General features: G+C 45.3%; 1 protein-coding gene across 9 annotated transcripts in view; it reads left to right on the top strand.

Annotated features, from left to right (window-relative positions):
- Positions 1 to 19,569, top strand: part of FAM117A (family with sequence similarity 117 member A) — a 34,081-nt gene that overhangs the window by 2,642 nt on the left and 11,870 nt on the right. For 4 of the 9 annotated variants that reach the window (XM_072885723.1, XM_072885729.1, XM_072885721.1 and 1 more), the window contains exons 3-5: positions 1,210 to 1,342; positions 4,829 to 4,925; positions 7,515 to 7,702. In XM_072885723.1, the coding sequence (XP_072741824.1) occupies positions 4,867 to 4,925; positions 7,515 to 7,702 (247 nt within the window). In that variant the 5' untranslated portion in view covers positions 1,210 to 1,342; positions 4,829 to 4,866. Of the gene's footprint in view, positions 1 to 1,209; positions 1,343 to 4,828; positions 4,926 to 5,683; positions 5,721 to 6,984; positions 7,044 to 7,514; positions 7,703 to 9,901; positions 10,051 to 19,569 lie in introns of those variants that run through there. The other 5 variants (XM_072885722.1, XM_072885725.1, XM_072885724.1 and 2 more) reach the window with 5 other exon arrangements.

Here is a 19,569-nt window from a genome sequence, read left to right as displayed (position 1 = left end):
TTCAAAATCCAGCCCAAACTTAGGAGGCTTATGGCAGAAATAAAAATCTATTTTTTTCATTAATTTGTATGTGAAGGATGTGTACAGCCCTTGGCCATGTGCCAGTGGTCGGTACTGAAGAAGCTTCAGCCTTGGCATTTGTTGGAGCTGAAACTGCAGGTCTGTTCTGGGGAAAAACACAAAAGGAAGTGAAACTTGAGAGGCTGTGTATGCCGACAGGTGCCTTCCGTATTGGCATCACCACTAGATGTCAGTGCATGAAACCGGTTCTTCACCCTGAGCAAGCTAGCGAAATTGGGAATTGGCTTGGGAAGAGATGGAGCGATTTCTTCAGGGTGCAAAACTGGTGTAGCTTCTGCTTACAAGGATCTCCACTGGGGTTAAGCTCCCTTTAATAAGGTTCTTAAGACAGACTTGCAGTCTCTTTAACTCTGTGAGAATTTTCCAAGTAGGAAATTAGGAATTTCTGTATGCTACACCAGAAGAAAGTTTAGCAAGTGCTTGATGACTTGAAATTTCATTTTAAATTGTACAAAAGTGATTTTTGGTTTTAAATCCTCAGTTATTGAATTGGTAGGTGCCAGATTACCACTGAAGTCAGCAGAGTTAGCTACCTGAAATCTCTTGGCCCTGAAGATCTCACTGAATCTGTTGAAATCTCTCTAGGCCTTTAGCCTCACTAAAACTCTTTGGAACTTAGGCTTAGGTACATTCACTGTCATATTTAAAAAAAAAAAAAAAAATTGCTGAATCTTAGAAAATATAGGCAATGAAGAGGGAATTTTCACCAAAACCAATCTCCATAAACAGATACAGGCATCAATAGGTTGAAATTAGGTTTAAAACTCTAATCTGCCATGGTTCCCACTTGCTCTGGAGACATGGCATTGAGTGAGCTGCCTGTGGGATCTTAATACACTCATCACTTATATTAGTGATAATATAAAGTAGGCTTGCTTATGTAGGAATTGTTATGAAGCAGAAGAAATGCTTGTAAAGTACTTCAGGTTTTTCAGTTGCTAAGTGCTTTATAAATGTTAAAGCTTTCACTTTAATTGCTTTGTGTGTTATTTGCTGTGATGCATTCCTGCAGGGCTACTTTACCTACTTAAGCGTGTTTTAAGGCAAGTGAGAGAAATGCTATATAATGAAAATACACTATAAAAATATCTGAAGTGCTATACTTGAATAAATCTTACTTGCTCTTAGGTATCATCTCAGTCCAGCTCTGAGGCCTAGAATTACAGAAAGACTAGGATAATGATGAGTGCTGCAAAAATCCAGAGCACTATTATACAGATATGAAGATCAAGGACGGCTGCTTCTTTCACGTCTTCAGAAGGTGAGTAGAGGTTGTTTTCCTCTGGTTTGGGTTCCAGCTTAATATTTTTTAATGTTTGGTTTTTAGGTGTGGTAGGTCTGGGCGTAAGAGCAGCATCACAGAACCTCTTGACCCAAGCATGTAAAGCTTGAAGAATTCCTGATCCAGTTTGATGTGTCTTAAAGACCCATATGGGAGTGGGTCACTGTCTCTTACAAGGGCACTTTTACTATAGAGTAACAGGGCTAGCTGCTGTTTGCTGGCTGTATTTTTGGACAGGGCCTGAGCAACCTGATCTATGTTGGCCTGGCTCTGAGTGGGGGTTGGAGCCTAAATTATTCTGACTGTCACTAGCTCAGAAGCTTGAACTTGGTTCTTGACAAAGTATAGTCAGTGATGTGCAAACAGGTTAAATGCAGATATGTGTATACAAATGGTGGAATGTGCAAGGCACAGAATTTAATGTGGTAGAAAATCTGCTGTGGAACCTGGGCTAGCAATGAGCTTGGCCCTACGTATTTTTAAGTCTTGATTTCTGTTTACAGCTGAAGAGGCCAGCTGTCCAGTGGGCCATGGTACACTTCAGAAGCAAACCCAACAAGCAATGGATGTATTTAGTTCAGACAGTCGTAGTGCTGAAGCTAGTCTAGCCTGTGGGATTTATTTGCAGATTGGCATAGTATTTTTTACTTTCATGTTAAAAACAAACAAAAAAAATTCATCAGCTGTTGCACATTAGGAGGACTCCAGTTTTGAGAGGATGTGTCTGCAGACAGTTCAGCAAACAGCTGGGGGGAGTGTGTGTTTAATTTTTTTTAAAGCCTGAAGCAGGTTTAGATGTGAACGGATAATGACTTGTAGTATACAAGAGACCCTTCACAGAGACCCTTCTATGGAGAATCGTGGTCATGTACCATGCATTGAGCTGAAGGTCTTGCAGAACACAACTAGCTGTAGATGGATGGGGTGTTTCAGTAAACTTGAACAGAATCCACGCATTCGCTCTTTCCCCAGGGCTCTGGCATGCAGACATCTGAGTGGAGCCTGTGTTTTCTGGCATCAGGAGCAAGGTCAATCCAGTTTGGCCTAGATCTTTTTTTTTATTTTTTTATTGTAAAGGAAAAAAGATCCAGTCTGAGTTTTGCTGAAAGTTTTTCACTTAGTTACAGCTGAATATAGCCACACTTCCTGGTCCCCCCTCCCCTGGGTCTCATAGTATAATCTAATTATTGAATAGTTGCAATAAAAGTACGTTTTGCCCTGGCAGGACTAAACTCTATTGATAGGCCAGATATTTTTATGCCATCCTCATCCTGTTCCTGCCAAGACGGGTTATTTTTTGGATTCTGTTGTCTGCTTTTGGATTTGTGATCTGTTCCTTTAATACATTCCTTCCAGTCTAGGCAGTGCTCTCCAACTGCCTGGCACTGATGTTAATGCCTTGCTTCCTAATCAATCAAGTCCACTGCATGCTTCCTTAAAGGAAAACTCTGCTCATGTTTTTCAGCCCAATGACACAAACTTTCACAGGTGTAAGAAACATTTGTCACCAAAAATGACACTGATGTGGGAAGTAAAGGCGAAACTTTATCCTGTTTGGCATTTCTGAGCCTGTCCTGTGGGCAGTTCTTTTTCATAAAACTGACTGTGGTACTGTGGGCAACTAGCCACAGACTTTGTAGCTCAGTTTCCAGCTGACGTGAATATCTTTATTGTAGTAAGAACTTTGGGGATATTAAAAACAGGTTGTATACTCACATATATAGTAGGGACAGAATTTGTCTTTGCTTGTTCCACTAATTAAAGAGTGGTCCCTAATCACCATATTCTGTGCTTCAGGTAGTTGCCTGCAGTAGTGGAGGTAGAGGGATCATTTAGGATGTGCCTACTGTTTAAATCCAGAGTGAAAATAGGAGGCAGGTAACAGAAAAACCAAATGTCACCCCGAACTAAAGGGGGGAGTATACTTGGAGGTTCAGCCAAAGGTCAAGAAAATAAGCAACCTTAAGACAAGGAGTAAGAGAGGATTGTAGTAAGACAAGGTAGAAGTAAGAACCAGAGCTAGGCAAAACGATTTTGAGAACAACAAACTACTACCAGTTTGGTACATTGAGCAACACGATTGCTGGGATGGTCTGATTTACTCTGATATGAAATGAGCATCAATTTGGCTTCTCCTTTGTTTAGGCAGGTTTATCTTTCCCTTAGTTTCCTAGGAGACTGATTAGCTCTGTGCCTTAAAACTGAAGGAGCCAAAGAAACACCAAATTGAATGCAAATTGCCAGTACAGAGTGGATGGAGAATGGGAGGATATATCTGGAGGAAGCATATCACAAGATGGGAGCAGTAGCTTTTACACCAGTTTGTATTATGCAATATGATTGCTATCCTTTATACCTCTAATGAGAAAAAAACATTGTCTTACTTGGAGAAATTTGTCAGATAAGTAAAGATTGGGGTGAGCAATGTTATTGCTTTCTGGGGGCTTGTGTCCTGTTAGAAGTGCGCTGCTGCAAAATGGCTGTTCCTAGGATAAGGTTTTTGTGCCAGCTGGAACTGCTGATTTCCTTTGAAACTCCTGTTTTTGTAATTATTCATGGCAAAAAAAAAAAGTTTCTTCCCATATGAACTTCTGGCTTGCTGAGCTGTGAGGTGAGCCAAGTAGGTTATTTTCTTCAGCATCTGCATTTTTTCCTAATTACATTGTGCCAGTTGTTACCATGCAGTTTTATTTACCTGTGCTTCCAAATTCATAAGTTCCATGTTCTGGAAAAGTTCAGCAGCGTTTCTTGGGGAGCCTGTCTTGGGAATGCCTTGTATCTGTGAGGGAATAATATTCTTGTGCCAAATACAGCCCTTTATGTAAACTTTTTTTCTATATCACACTTCTAATGCTTTCTAATCCAATTCAGTTTCAGGAAATAGAAAGGTAGTGCTGTGTGACTGAGCTGCAGTGCTTTGCCAGGCAGTAGCTGATGGGTGAACTAGAGCTCTAATTGCTCACAGTCTTCTGGGCAAACTGAGAAACCATGTGTTTGCCTATCCTAAAAACATAAAGCTTCCTTAACACACATTCTCCTAAGCAAGCTGTCATTCCTTAATGGTGAATGTTTTACGTCTAACGCAGCCCATATTATTCTGGGAAATCTTACTGAGTCTCTGATGTTGGCTAACTCCTGAATCCATGTGGTTGGGCATGGGAGGAGAAACAAGATCCTCTCTTAGGATAAGTGGGATCTATCAGCATAGATCACAAGTCCTGGTGTCCCCTAGATGTGCTGTGTCCCACTGCAGACAACCTTTGTGTGTCACTTTGAACTTTCAAATGTCAGCTCCTGCATTAGATGCATGGCCTGGCACAAAGCAGGGGATTGCTCTGAATGCCATCAGCACTCATGGTGATGTAAAAAAAACCTGGAAATCATGTACCCAAACTTCTGCAAGTGTATGATGAAAGGATCCCGAAGAATATAATAAGCTTCATCCCTGCTGTGTCTGTTTTCCAGCAGGAGAAGCTGCAGGGTCACAGCAATGGGATGATCAGATGGCTCTTGTAGTGGGTAGAAGGAACCCAAGCAGCAGTGGAGGATGTTGCAGCAGCAGGTATGAGACATGGCTGTAGTTTTGAGTCCCTTGAGTCCCTTGCCTGTTTTGAATTGATTTGTTGGTACGTGACTGACTTGCTCTCCTTGGTCTCCTTGTATTCGTTTACGTGCTCTGTTACGATGTTGGCAGTGCTGGACATCAGTGATTGCTTTTAAGTGCACTCTTTCTTTCTGGTATATTGATGATTCATGCTATTAGGAGAGGCTTCCTGCCTTTCCATGACTTAGTGAAAATGATCTATTTCATAATGTCTCCTTACTCTTAGCAGGGCTTGTGCTCTGTTCCCAAAACTCCCACTGTTTTCACTGCAAGCATGACCAGACTGTGAAATAGCTTGGCTGGTCTGGTGAATAATCTGTTAGTCTCTTTTAATAAACTGCAGTTTTATTTATCTTGCTGCTCTTTAGAGCTTTTCATCTCAAAACATTTGAGTGCAGAAACTGTCCAATAGTGAAATGCAGCCATCTCTCTTGGGGATAGAGTGGGAGGCAGACAGGCAGGCATTTTACTCCACAGTTTAGAGTGAGAGGAATTTTGTTCAAGGACAATGAGGGAAAGCTTAGCTTGTGTGCTGAATGACCCTTTGATCTTCCACGTTCATGCTCAGCTGATCAGGACTTTAAATCTAAGCTCTGTCTCCCTCCTACCCATAGCAAACAGCCAGAAATATAATCTCGTTTAGGACTTGAGCGCTGGACCAGAATGACAGGACTGCAGTGGCAACTGTTCAGCCTGACATGTTTCCTATTTGCCTGTCACTTCCTCAAGTGATGCTGACGAAGCTAAAGAATGGTGGGTAGCAGTTCTGGGATGTGTAGTAGGGTGTACTCAAAGGGGTCTGATGGGGAAGGGAAGGCCAGGCCTGTTACCCAAAAATATTCTCCTGCATGCCTGTAAATATTGAGGAACTGCACAGTGCTGTAGCGTTAAAAGGTGACTTTCTGGAACACACTGAATAGGTCGGTCCATAGCCATGAGATGCATTTGATAATTCTGAAGCTTTGTGGTGTTTGCTAATCGTGACTGGCTTTCTGACGCTCTGAAAACAGAATAGTTAACTGGTGGTGTGGTAGGTCAGCTTTCCGGTGCAAGGAGAGAAGGCTACAGAAACTGCTGTGGCAGAAGCGATGGAAACGAGCAGGCAGAGTACGATGAGAAGTTGGATCCTTGACCTGCAGCCCCTAAGCAAGTGTAAAAGATTGTGTTACTTGTGCTACTATGCAACACATCATTAGGAACCTTAATTACGGGGAGATGACTGCATTGCGTAGGCTAGAGTGTAGCCTGCAGGAATGTAGGAACTTTAATTTTATAACGCTTACTCTGTGGTGTGTGTCTTTGTTGGGGAAGGATACAGAAAGGCCTGTTCTTGTTGCAAATGAAACAAACTTGGCTGACTGATAAAGTGCAACTCATCTGAGCTAGAATGGCTGTAGCCCATTTGATAGGTAACAGCTGGTGCTTTCTTGCCTCTTCCTACATATTAAAGCAAAATGTGGGTGTTTAAACCTTGAGGGAAGCATTTGGTGAAAGCAAAACTTGGACTTGACAGAGTGGTGCTTAGCTTAGTTGTGCTGAACCACTTCATTTTTTTATTTTTTTTTTCTTCAGTATTCCTTGCTGTATTTATAGCATGAGATATGGTGAGAACAATGAGAAGCACAGCTGTGTGACCTCCTTTATGCTAAAACAAGACAGCACAGAGGAGTGAATATTTTTAGTTTGTTCCAGCTGTGGGTATTGGGTTCAAATTGCAGTGCCTTAAAAAGACAGCATGGCAGAGAAACTGAAAGGTGAATTTGAATTTCTAGGTTGGAAGGACTGACTCTGAAGAGTTCCTAGAAAAGTTGTGCTACCAGTCTGTCAGTGAAAAAAGAATATAGTCAAAACTCCTCTGTTTGGCATTTATAACCATTTTTCATTGCAGTTTTGTGTTCTTTTGAACACCTGTACTTTGGTAGTTCCCTCTCCATTTCTTTTTCTTACATTTAATTTCCTGTTTCTTTGCTCATAGCTACTATGGACCTTGGGAAGGAAATATTTATAGGAAGAGTGTCTTTGACTTGAAGAAATGTCTGTATACAGAATAGCAGCAAGGTTTCAAAGATCAGCTAGGTACGGTTTTTTACCTTATTTCTGCAGTGGGAGCTGGGATAGGAAGAACTGTTAGGAGAACAGACACTTGAGGACCCTTGTTTAGTTTAAAACTTAATTTTAGGTTGAAAGATCAAGTGAACAGAGAAGTACTTGAACTGTCTTCTGGTGAGTGCTGTTAACTCTCAGAAATGCAACATTACTGCTGCTCTGGAATGTTCCCCTACCCTTAGGACAGTCCTGAGCAGAGGTCATTGTGCCTCCTTGTGTGACTGGGGTTCTTGAGTTTCCACCTTATCAGAGATCTCACAGCACTCCTTGCTAGAAGAGATAGGGATGATTAGTGTGATGGGTGGCATTTTGTTTGTTTACTAAGATCTAATAACCAAAGCTGTGGTTTGTCTCATCTTTGCTTCCATCAGGAGTTACATTCTGTCTTTTCCTTCAGTAACTGCAGTATTGCAATATACACCACCTCTTTCCCCCCCGCAGGGTTTTTCTAGAAGCAAGAAGATGGCACTGTCTAGTTTCCCATCTGTTGCCTGATTACATGCAAATAGAAACAGCCGGCCTTGTGAGCAGAGAGATACAGGAAGAAGATGGGGAGTGCTGCTCTGCTGCGATAGCCACTGGGGGAGACCAACTGTCTGCTGCTGTCACAACCTCTCCTCTCCAGAGAGGTTGGCACGAAGCCCAGGCTGCTTTGCCACCTCATGCCTTTTCCCCCCTCTTCTTATCTAGCCATGCCACAGCTTCCCAGGCTCCTGGGTTAGATAGATCAGCCCCACCCTTTTCACTTGGGCAGATACTTCCTTTCCCTAAACCCACGTAACTGCGTCCGTCTGGAGGCAGAATATAGGCCTGGACCTGTAGCAGGTAGAGTCTGCTTGTAGGTTTAGTAGATGTATGGCGAGTGGAAAAGGTGAAACACAACGACCTTTATTTGAGGACTAGTTGGACTAAAAATATGTTTTAGGGGACTAGAACAAGGAAGAAAAGCCTGCATGTCGTGATGTCTTTTCAAGAAATCGAACAACACAGTATAATTATAAGGTTTAAATGGAAGACATGATCGGAAATGATACTTGAGGAACAGAAGGTCAGAGGATGGTGAATGATGGGCTGCTGAGAGCCCTGGGTGGGTAGAAGGACCTTTTCCTCTGCAACTGCTGGGCAGGAGACTGCAGGGACAAAGGGAGGTGAGGCACCCTGGAGGAGCCTCATCTTGAAAAAGGCTGTGGGGCTAGATTCCCAAATGCTTAGCACTGGAAAAACTCTATCTTTAGTACTTAGGGTTTCAACTTTGTCTCCCCCAAAACCCTTGGCACCCCAAATCCTGAGCATTCCATTTTTCCTATGGCCCTACCCAGAGCTCTGACTTTATCATTCCTGAGGCCACATTCCCCTGGAGCCTCCTTTCTGGGTCTGTGTTCTCTGGTCTTTAGCCCTTGCTTTTAAGTAGCAGTTGATTCCTGTGGGTGACCTGAGATGGCAGACAGTGGAAGCAACTGAAGTTCTCTGGAAACATGAGCTCAGTAAAGCTCCCTTGAGTCAAGGGCATGTGGTGGTGGGAAAGACGGGGAGCCAAAGGAGAAGGGTCCTTCTCCAGCTCCTGTTGAAGCTGGTGTTCGCACGGGTCAGACCCTGCGAGCAGGCTGGGAAGTGAGTCATGTCCTTGGTACAAAATGCAGAACACGAGCAGCAAGGCAGCGTGGCCTGATCCTGCCCCACCTCTGCAAGGGACTGCACCCATCCAGCTCCACTGGCCCCATGAAGCCACATCTGCCAGCCCATACCTGTGTCTGACAGAACCGTTTGTGCTCTATGAGCACCAAAAAACAACCCAACTTCAACATTGTGATTTCTGTTCTCCTTTTTCCAGCTATATATATTTTTTTTTTAACTTCTTAATTCAGCCTGGGAGGGGTTGCGGTGAGATATCTTGAATTTCAGATGTCTGAGGGGTACACAAAGTTGGAAGTTCACTCAGCAGTAAAACTTGTATTAGAATTTTCCACAACAGGTTTTTCGAGTTTAAAGGCAAACAACTGCGATGGTCATTGTCCTTAGCACAAAGCTCTGGGAAAGGGGGGGGGGAACCAAACCCTAAAAGTTTATAAAAGCCTCAGCTTCCTTCAGAGTGGGACAGGGTGTGGATCGGGGGCCTGAGAGCTTAGTGCTGGAAACCTGCGGTGTAACCTTGACTATTGTTGAGCTTTCTGCTTTTCCCCTTCCTCTCTGCGTCCAGTGTGGTCCCCGCTGCGGGGGCGGGGGAAACCCGGCTCGTCACCTCCCTGGGGCTTGTGCTTTCCGCTGCCGCCGCGGCCCGGGGATGAGGCGGGAAGGGAGGCCGCGGGGGGACGGACGGGACACGGACCCGTCCCGGTCTCCCTCCCAAGGTGAAAGAGAAACCGCCCGCCCACGTGACCCGCCGCCGTCACCGCCGGACGCAGAACACAAACACTGCCGGGCCTTCGCGGGGGATTAGTCTTCGCGGGGAAGGGGCGGAGTGTTAAGGGAGGCCTGCAATTGGTCCCCGCAGTAGGGCGGGCTTTACGCGACCGTCCCGTCTTGCGGTTGGTTGTGCCGCTGCTGCGAGGGGGGGGGGGGGGGAAAGGGCAGGGCTTGAGCGTTTCTTCCCTCTTTGATTGGCTCTGGCGCGAGGGATGGCGTCTGTTAAGGGTGACCGCGTTTCTGATTGGCTTCCGTTACAGCGCGTGCGGGGGAGGAGCTTGCAGACAGCTCTCATTGGCTTCCGTTAACGAGGGCGGATCGGTTTGGTTGCGGACACCCAATGATCGCTGGGCTCCTCCCGCCGGCACCGCCCCCGGAGCGCTGATAAGCGGCGTTGGCGGAGCTGGGGGGGGTCAGTGCGGCGGGCGGCGCGGGCTGGCCGGGCCGGGCATGGCGGGGGCGGGCGGCGCCTCCTGCTGCCGCGGCGGGGCGGGGGGGCTCCAGCCGCTCCGCGCCACCGTCCCCTTCCAGCTCCAGCAGCGCCGCGGCGCCGGCGGAGACGGGGGTTGGGCAGGTAACGGCGGGAGGAGGCGGGCAGCCTCGGGGCTGCGGCGGGGGAGCCCGCGTGTCCCCTGCACCCGGTGGGGCACCGGGAGCGGTGGACGGGCCCGGGTTGGAGTTCTGAAACGGCAAGAACCGTTGCGCCGGTTCCCAGCGGTACTTCCCGGGGGCGCGGGGCGGCCGGTCCTGGTACGAACTTGCTCCGCAGCGTGCCCCCGCGGGGGAGCGGGTCTTCGCCCTGGGCCCTGGCAGCTGAGATGGGTCCGAGGCGGAGCCGTGCTCGGCCCCTGCAGCGGGGGGTCCCGGTGCTGTGCGCGCCGACACCTCCCGTCCCGCCGGGGGCCGCGGAGGCTGTACCGGGATTAGTGAAAGCTACCGTGTGCTTGGGAGGTTTCTCCTAAATGATGCTGCGTGGGTGGAAGTGAAAGAGAAATGATAGAACCGAGGGCAGAGGAGAGGGGAAAACAAACCGGGGGCGGGTGGGGGGGAGAAGGAAAGACCATGAGCGAAGGAAAACTTCAAAACGGCGGAACGCGGCCCCGGAACAGCCGGAGCCCTTTAAAATGTTGCCCGTGGGCTGCGATCACACACGCGAGGTGTGAGCTTTGATCCCCGGCCCCGTGGGGTCAGCAGATCTCCCTTCTGTCCTGGCCTCCTTGCAGGCAGGACGTGTCGCTGCTTGCGGTCTTCCATGACAATGAGTTGCCTATTTGGAGGTGGTTTCACAAAAAACTGAGCCCTGTGTTTTATGCAGTTGATCTGGCTTGATAAAGAAGCAATAATTTGATTTGCACTAATGGCAATTTGTCCCTAATTGCATTACTGAGATTTTTCTGACCACTTCAGGAATGCTTATTTAAATATAACTTTTTGGTGACCTAACAAGTCTTTGGCTTTTCTTGATGCACGTATTACTGTTGGCTGTTCATGGGACTGCTTTTGGATGTTGGGTTCTCGCTTGGCTGTTGATTATCTCAGGAAGTATTAAAATAGCAATGAAACACTTTTTGGGTTAAATGTGAGTTTAAACAGACTTCTGGAACAGAGAGGAATATTTGTCAAGCTTTGGGCCAGCTGATCTTGGTGGCATCTGTTCAGAGTGCTGGTCTCTTGTTCAATGCAGCAGCTACTTAATCCGCTTTGCAGCGGAGCGTGCTGCAGCCCATCCTACAATGAGAATTAATGGCCCTTCCTGAAGTGTCCTGCATTTCACTACTTGAGACTTAAAGTCATTCCTGCCACTGGCAGGGTTGGTATTGATCAGAGAAGCTATTAAAAAGCTTTTTGCTCAATTTACACTTGAAACAAGTTAATGAAATAAATTCTTTTGAGTGCTAGTCTCTGCTTCCCTCTCAGCAGTATGCTGAAATCGAGGTGAAGTTGCTGTTAATAGGGCAATTACTCAGTAGCTTCCGATGTTACAAAGAAAATAAAGCAAATCTCAAAGAAAGGAGAGCCGGGCTGCCTGGGATCTCTTGGTTGTGTTAGAGCTCTGTACTGTACCTGTTCCAAAGCGTGGTGAATACCATGCAGCTTTCTGAGGGCAAAACGGCTGGAGCTCCACTGACATGAACCAGAATTGCTGGTCTTCATTTCTTCCTGGCTCTCTGCCTCACTCTTCAGGCTGTAGGAGCTTGAATTTTTCCTCTTGATCATAGTCATTTCATCTACAGTTTTGGAAGTGTTTAAGTTTCCATTCCTCTCTGCTTCATTGCTCTTTGTAAGCTTCAATTTGCTCCCTGCATGTGTGGGAAGCTGTAGCAGTAAACTGGCAGGGTTTAACTGAAAACTAGTATCCTAGTGATTTATAATCTAACACTTTTACTCCTACCTTTTGGGAGCTCAGCATGGAAATCCATTGCTTTATCACATCTTTCCTCATTTGACTCTGCTGACTTTCTGAACTGCTCTCGAGCTGCACGGCGGCTGTGTGGCGGCTGGCATCTGGGGATCTCTGGTGGTTCTGGCTTGGGATTTTAGAAGAAGAGGTGCGGGGTGATCTGGGGTCTGATCCTGCAGCTGCTCTGATAATAGAGGATCCCATTGAGATGAGGAGCAGCTGCTGAGTCTCTCAAAGGGCTTCTGTTAAAAGGAAGAGCTAGAGCTGGGGGACGCCAGGAAGGAGGTCTGAGAATATTTTAAAAGGACTTGACTTGCTGTTTAGAAATTCAAGATGTCAGGACTTCTAGTGATGAATCTGATGTGTGTCATTGGGGTCAATGCTGGTTTTTTTTAAATTCCTTATCTCTTCAGTGATGTGGCTTTTGGTGGTGAAGCAGGTAATGTGTTAGTGTTTGATCCTGTTCAGGTGCAGGCCAGACCCATCCCTGTTGCATGCGTTTATGCCAGGGTAGGTGGCTCGGAGGCAGCTGCTGGGGTGGTCAGAGCTCTGCAGGTGCTGTAACACTGCCCAGGTTGTGTGTTCTCTGGGGTGGGATGAAGCTTTGTGGAGACTTTGAAGTTTAAATCAGTTAACGGCAATGCTCGTGCTGTTTGTGGCTTCAGTTGTTTCCTCCAAAGCCCACACGGAAGCACGTGCTGGTCGGAGAGTTTCCATGCTTGCATCCAGACTTCAGCCTCCCTGAGACCTATGCCTTCACCTCGTGAGTCTGCTGGCTGGGTGTAACCCCAGTCCTCATCAAGCATTGCAGGTCTGAAACCTGCTTTTCTCAAGCAAGAGTCTGAGATGTCTTTACATCTCTTTTTTTCAGTATGACGCTAGAAAAAATAGGATTATTTAAATTGCAGCTAGAATTTTAATTCGCGGACCCATTGGTGAATATAGCATTTTGTGGATGGGAGCGGGTGAGTAGTCTTAGTCATCTAAATTGGTTCACGCAGAGAGGGAGATGATGGAATATGGTGGAAAAGCAAAGTCATGTCATATGTTGCTAGTTGAGCAGACTCCTTCAGTGCACTCCTTAGCTGTGTAGGGGGTCGGATGGGATGAATAGCTGCACCGGGAGCTACCTACCAACAGCTTCTCTGAATAGCATTGGAGTAGATTTCTTGGGAGGAGAAAGGGTAACTGCCTGTCTACCTTCCAAACATGACCTGTTTATCAGTGACAGTGTGGCATAGGAGAGGAACAACAGTGACGTGCAGAGGTGCAAGTCCTCACCTGCAAACCTATATGGTTGATCTGGGGTTTTCATGAATGGCTTTGACAAGAGCTGTGTCTTGCACTTCATATATTTCCTATTAACCCTCTGTGAAACCAGAGCTTTAGTGATAGTCTCTCTTCACCAGAATTCAGAGAAATTCACTATTTTTCCCATCACCACCCCTGCAACCCCAGAATTATGTGGTACCTTTTAGATTTTCAGGAAGTTACTGTTGGCTGAGCTGACTCATCTAGATGGGATTTTGCTGCTTGCCTGCTGAACTTGCCTGTTTGAGATGTCCACTTGTTTTTGCTGTGTGGATCCTGCTAGAGAGACTAAGTGAGCAGACTGCCAAATACCTTTATTTGGTATCTGAGTTAAACCTGTGCCTGGTGTATATTATAGAGGCAGACAAATGGGACACTATTCATAGGCAATACCGTCTGAGTGTATGTTTAGCAAAATGAAAATGTTTCTTTAGGAATAAAAATGTCTGTTTACCACTTGAAAGTGCTGTGGGATTGCTGCCCATATAGTAGTGATACAGCAGAGCTGTTCACAATATCGTTCTCTGCTGCTTTCCTTTGCTGCAGGCATCACGTAATGAGTGTGGGGGTCTCCTCCCCCCCCCTCAGTCTTATTAGTTCAATATCTTAAGTGCTTCAGGCCTTACTGTGTTTGCTTTAGCAGTTGGTATCTGATGGGGTTTTGTGTCCTGAGGGATGGGTATAAAGGCTTTCGTTACTGAAATAGTGGTCCAGATGTTTGTGGTGTCTGCTCTTGAGTTTTCTTTTATGCTGTTTAACACCTGTAGTTTTTCAGGGGGTGCTTAAGCAAGTGAACAAGGGACACACAGATTCGTAATGTTTATATCCTGTACCCAGCTTGAAAGAGAAAAATACCATCTTAGAGAAGAGGTATCTCAGTAGAAGTAGCAGCTTGGTTAGTATTAACTCTCCAAAAGAGAAACAAAAACCCTGAAGTGAGGCTGCGGAGTACTGTCATGGGAAAATTGTGCTGCTGCACTGTGCAAACAGCTGCTTCGGCAAGCTTTGCATTTCCAAATTTTGGGATTCACTATTAAGTAATTCTGCCTTTGCCTTTAGGGTTTTGCTGTGGGTAAACAGGCTGATAGAATTAAAGGGTTAAGCACAGGTAGGGAGCTGTAATGGGGAAAACTAGTCAAGTAGGGACTAGTTGAGGGATGGGAAAATCTTGAAGATGTCCTGCTGTTGCACTAGCCAGGAAGAATCCTGCCTCTGTCCTATGGAATCAAATCAGTCTTTGTGCAAAACACAGCTGAATACAATACGTGGCTCAGGTTTGGAGGTAAAGCATTGCAGGTGGCTTTGTTTAATGTAGAACGAGTTTCTCGCACAGTAATTGGAGCCCATTCATGGTATTGCAGTCCTCAGCTGATACAGATCATACCTTCAGTCTAAACTTGCTGCTCCCAGTTTGTTAGCCTCTGGATACGGGTGTGGGAAAGGGGAAACAAAGGACACATCTATAACTAATCTTGACTTGTGTTGACATTCTGTGGGTGAAACAAGTTTTTCCCTGCTTTAAAATGCTGGAGATGACATTTAAAAACAAATTTGCAGGGGGAAGGGATGGGACTGTGCAGTCAGTTTGATCTGTCCCTTCTATAGCAGAATGCTCCAGAGGAACTCCAGAGAAACTCTAGGTCATCTACCCTGGATGGATTTTTATTTGTGAATCTTTCTTTCAGCTGGGGCTTATCTAACACAATTGCATGGACCATAGCAAAGTGTTCAACATTTTTTGGGTGAGTGGAGAACTGAAGGAACCTGGGCACTTATTTGTGCAGTGAAGCAGCAGTTCTGTTCCAGGTGTGGTAAACGTTTTACTGTCTGACTGCATGGTGCAAAAGAAAAAACAAGTACTTGGCCTAACCCTGTGAGAGAAATAATGTCGAGCACCAAAGTGCAATGAGTTCTCTTTATGCAAAGCTTGGATGTTGAAATACTGTGTAAATGGCAGTGTTGACTACACTGAGCTGATCTTGGCGCTTCCCTCATGGCTCCTGCAGTTTAAGATGACAATACTGATTTAGTGGGATTCACAGTTGTACAAGAAAGATCTCCAAGAGAGACCAATAGTGTCGAGCCTCTAAAAATGCTCCCTCTTGGAATTTATATTAAACAGGCCTTTTTGCATTAAAAATTAAGCTTGTGGTGCTGCCATTCAAAGCACCTGATAATGCAGGGTTGACTGTACAGGAAATGGGGAAAATATCACAGAAGGTTGTGTGGTTAGCCCATTCTTTGAAAATAACGGGATATAATTGTTTCCGTGCTTTCCTGGAACCTGCTGCATGACTCTGGGCAAGCTGCTTCTCCTCCCTGTGCCTCAGTTTCTCATAGTTTGTGTGCCATCCTTTCAGGCTGGAAGCATTCAGGAACAGGAATTACAGAGTTTGTACAATTCCTGGCATGCTTGAGCCTGAGGCTGCTATGTGCAACTGTTGTATGCATAATGCTGCTGTGCTTACACTGTTTAAGCTAGCTGTAACAGTGAGCTGATACTAGCTTTGCTGTCGGGCTTCCCAGTTAGAAAAGGCACTAGGAAGGTAATGAGAAGGTATATCAGATGTTGTGATTTTTTTTTTTTTTCCCCTTGCTGAAAAGTTGTTTCAGTAGTTTCACGTTGGACCCTCCAGGCAGATGGCTTAACTGCAACTAGCTGTAAAGATGACTGTGAGTATGGGAGGAGGGCTTGTCATAAAGTGTTGATGTGATTTGTGTAGTTATATATATATATAGGACAGGAAACCTTCTTTTTCCTTGTTTTCCACCTTGTTTGTAACTGTAGAGATATCAAGGATGTCTTACTCTGTTTTTGTTTTACTTTATCTGTGCTGGAAGACTTCCAAGGACTTGAGAATCAAAGGTTTCTCATGTTGAGAGTGAGAGCCCTGCCTTTCACAGTGATCTTGATTCCTAGATGCTTATCAGGAGTTGATTTATGTAGGGTTAACAAAAAAGGGGAAAAACCCAAACCCACAGCTCTATCTTCATTGCTTGGGTTTCACTCTTCTGGTACGGGTGACATGGATGATCCTGGTAGCTCCTTAGTCATCTGTATTCTCCAGGGTCAGAGTGAACAAGTCCTGAAGATCTAATGTTTGAACAAGTTTTTGCTTGTATCTAAGCTACTCTTATTGTTCATGAGAGGCTGCCTGCCCATCTGGTTTTTTTCCTAGTTTTTACTTAAATTTCAGAGATTAAAGCCAGTCCAGAAGCACTCCCAACCTGTATCAGTGGGTAAGAGATGGGCTTGCTTGAAGATACCACCAAAGTGGTGCCTTGCATCAGGCTAGATTTAGGAAACGTGCACTTTGAGGATGTTGAAATTCTTCAGATTGTTTTATCATTTGAAAAACAAACTTTGCAAGAATTAAGTTAAAGGTGAAGAGTTCAGCTCTTTTTCCTCCATCAACTGGATGTTCAGCTTCAGGCCTTGAGCCGTGTTGGAGGGAGTTGCTATTTAACAATGTCTGCATCCAAAAAAAAAAGACAGCTTGAACTGCTAGTGTCCCCTATTAATTTCCTTCAATGATATCTGCAGATGCTGTGTCCTTTGGGCAGCTCTCTCCAGCTGTACTCTTAACGCAGCTTGTAACCAGGGGAGTGATTACAAAGCCTGGAATTTCTTCCCTTGTGCTCCCGGGCCAGTTGTGAAGCCCTCGGGGCCGGTTCAGTGAAGCTTGCGGGGCAAGTCATTGCTGGGTTGTATCAGATGGGAATCCAGCTCCCCAGCCTGGAGTAGGATCCTCTTTGCCCTTGGGTTTCTTGCTTTCCTGATGCCTCCCCTCGGTGGGTTGCTCCTGTGTCGGTCAAGCGCTGAAGCAGAGAAAGGTTCTTGTGGGGTTTCTTAGGGGGCTGTGCTTTGGGAACAGCAGGTACTTTTTTGGGTGTCTTGGGCTGTGTGCGTACAGTTTGAGCAAGAGTCATGAGGGGCAGTGTGGTTTAACCACAGCTTCTGCCTCTTCACCGGAAGGTGCAATGGATTTCAGTGCTCTGAGGGTTTTGCATTTCTGTATTAATGTTTACTGAAATGAGCAAAGAGCTATGAAATCCCATCCTGGCATGGGTGTGAATTTCCCTTCAGTTGTAAATCTTCTTTAAAGGCAAAGGGATTATAATTTTAAAATACTGAGAGAGAGAGAGATGTAGAATACTTCTTTTGCAGAGACTTGAGGTGAAAAGATTTGGTGCCAGAAGTTACTGCTGTGGACATGTTAACTCTGTTTGCAGGGTTGTGTATATCATTACCTTTTAATCTGCCTATAAATCCAGGTTAATTCTCCTCTTTGAAGCCCCTTAACGTTCAAATTGTTCTTTTTCCCTGCCCATACGTATCAGTTGCAACTAGCTGTCTTACTGCATTCTTCCTCCCCATTGCATTACTGCTGAACATAACTTTCCTTTCTTGCTTTTGGGATAAAGTGAGAGTTTTATTTTCCTAGAAAATGCAGACTGTGTCCAGCCTTCAAAGGTTGCTTGTAGTCATCCTGCTGCCTGCCTTGTACCGGAGATCTTCTCTGCATCCCTGCTTGGCTTTATTTTCTGGTGGGGTTTTTGTGGAGACCCCTCAGATGGTGTGGATTTATAGCCTCGCTTGTCTTTCGGTACCTTGAGTAAACATGTTCTGGCAGGCTTCTCTGGATCTCCTATTCCATTTCTGGTTAAAGCTTGAGATCTGGTTAAAGCTTCCCCTCATCATCTCTGCTTAAAAAGACCTGTCTGTAGCTGTTCTGTGGAGAGGATATGCTTTTTCTCTCCAGTTTCTGTGAACTTTCATTCCAGCTCTTGATCTTGCCTTCGTTCCTATCTTGGTAGCTAGCTCTGACCATGCTGTGACTTCCCATGAAATGCTTCCATTTTCTAGCACGTTTGCAGATTTCTGTAGTGGACTAAGCACGGGATTTTAAATTTCATTAAGAACAAGTAAAACTGCCTGTTCATCTCCTTTTAGGCTTTCTGGGATTCCCAGAGCAAAAGCATTTACTCCTTGCATAATCCTGCATTGCTTTCAGATTGTGTGATAGATTAAGGTCCTCTCTGGGAGTGCTTTTGCAGAAGCAGCACGCAACAGCAGCGCTTTGGTGTGCCACAAGGAAGTGCCTGGGCTGACTGCAATGGTTGCAAGCATGGTTTCTTAAATCTTCACATTTCTTCTGAATGCAGAGAGAGTGCAGTAAAGGCACAATATGGGGAAAAGGCAATTCTTTCCCTGTAAAGATTTTTAGGTTTTGCAATATTAAAGATTGGGAATGTTCAAAAAAACTGATTCTGTTGCATTTCCTCAGTGCAATAGTCAGGACACAATCTCCTTTACCTGCTCCATCTGGAAAAAAAAGTAATTAAATAAAAACTGAGGATATATTTCTGAAGATTGCTTGCTGCTGAGAATTTTTTGTCCTATTTGGCAACAACCTGTCAGGTAACTTGATTCACCATGATGAAACTGCAGAGAAATTGAAATGAGATTTAAACGGGTTATAATGTTGAAGCTTCAGTTTTGATCTTTATTTCAGTAATACTTCTGCTTCTTGTCACTGCACAGGAAATGCCCGGTTAAAGTGTTTTTGGTCCTCAGAGGAGATATGTTTTCTGATCAAGTACCATCTTGCAGAGTGAGGTCAGATGAAATGCGATTCCCTGACGTGGTTTGTGGATCACTGTTCTTAACACCCTTTGGAAGTCCTGTGCGTGTCTCTTGTCCAGTTAAAATTTAAAACAAGAAGAGGAGAAGGGAGGACGCTGGATTTCTTGCTGCGTACCAGCCTCACCTCCTGCTCTGTCGGATTGGAGCCAGCAAGCTCAGGGTGATGCTATGGCCAAGACCTGCTCTACACCAAAACTGTTGGTTAGAGCTGTAACTCATTAAGCAATACAGTCCTTAAGATGAACATAAGGTGCTCTGTTAGTGCTCTGGCATGGTAGGATAGCTTATTTCCTTTCTGCTGTAGGAGCTCCTGCCCTGGTAACCACCATAGCGATGCCAGCATTGTGTCCCTTCTGCTTGTGCCACCTGACCTGTGTCCGAGTAGCTGTCGTGCAAAAAAATGTTCTATCTAGAGATCTGATGGCTAGATTGTCTAGGAAGATGTTAAAGATCAAGGAAGTGGTGCTGGGGTATGGTAGGAGACACTGATACACATCCAGCAGCCTGGTTTGGTGTGAATATTTTGTTAAAAAGAGATGTTTCTGTGTCACAGGGTCCTGCTGTGGTTTGACAGGCCCATGAGAAATTCAACTTAGGCATTTATGTTATCTTACTGCCCCCATCCTGCAAATCAGGAGCATCATCTGAATAAGATGATGTGTTGTAAAGAGCATTAAAAGGTGTAGATGGGGGAAGCTGATACAGGACTTAAATAATTAGCAGTCATTTCTGTT

This window comes from Ciconia boyciana, chromosome 22 (genome assembly GCF_034638445.1).
Source record: "Ciconia boyciana chromosome 22, ASM3463844v1, whole genome shotgun sequence".
In the NCBI taxonomy this organism is placed as follows: Eukaryota; Metazoa; Chordata; class Aves; order Ciconiiformes; family Ciconiidae; genus Ciconia; species Ciconia boyciana.
Note: the sequence above shows the minus strand (reverse complement) of the source record. Positions and strands in the feature narration are given on the sequence as shown.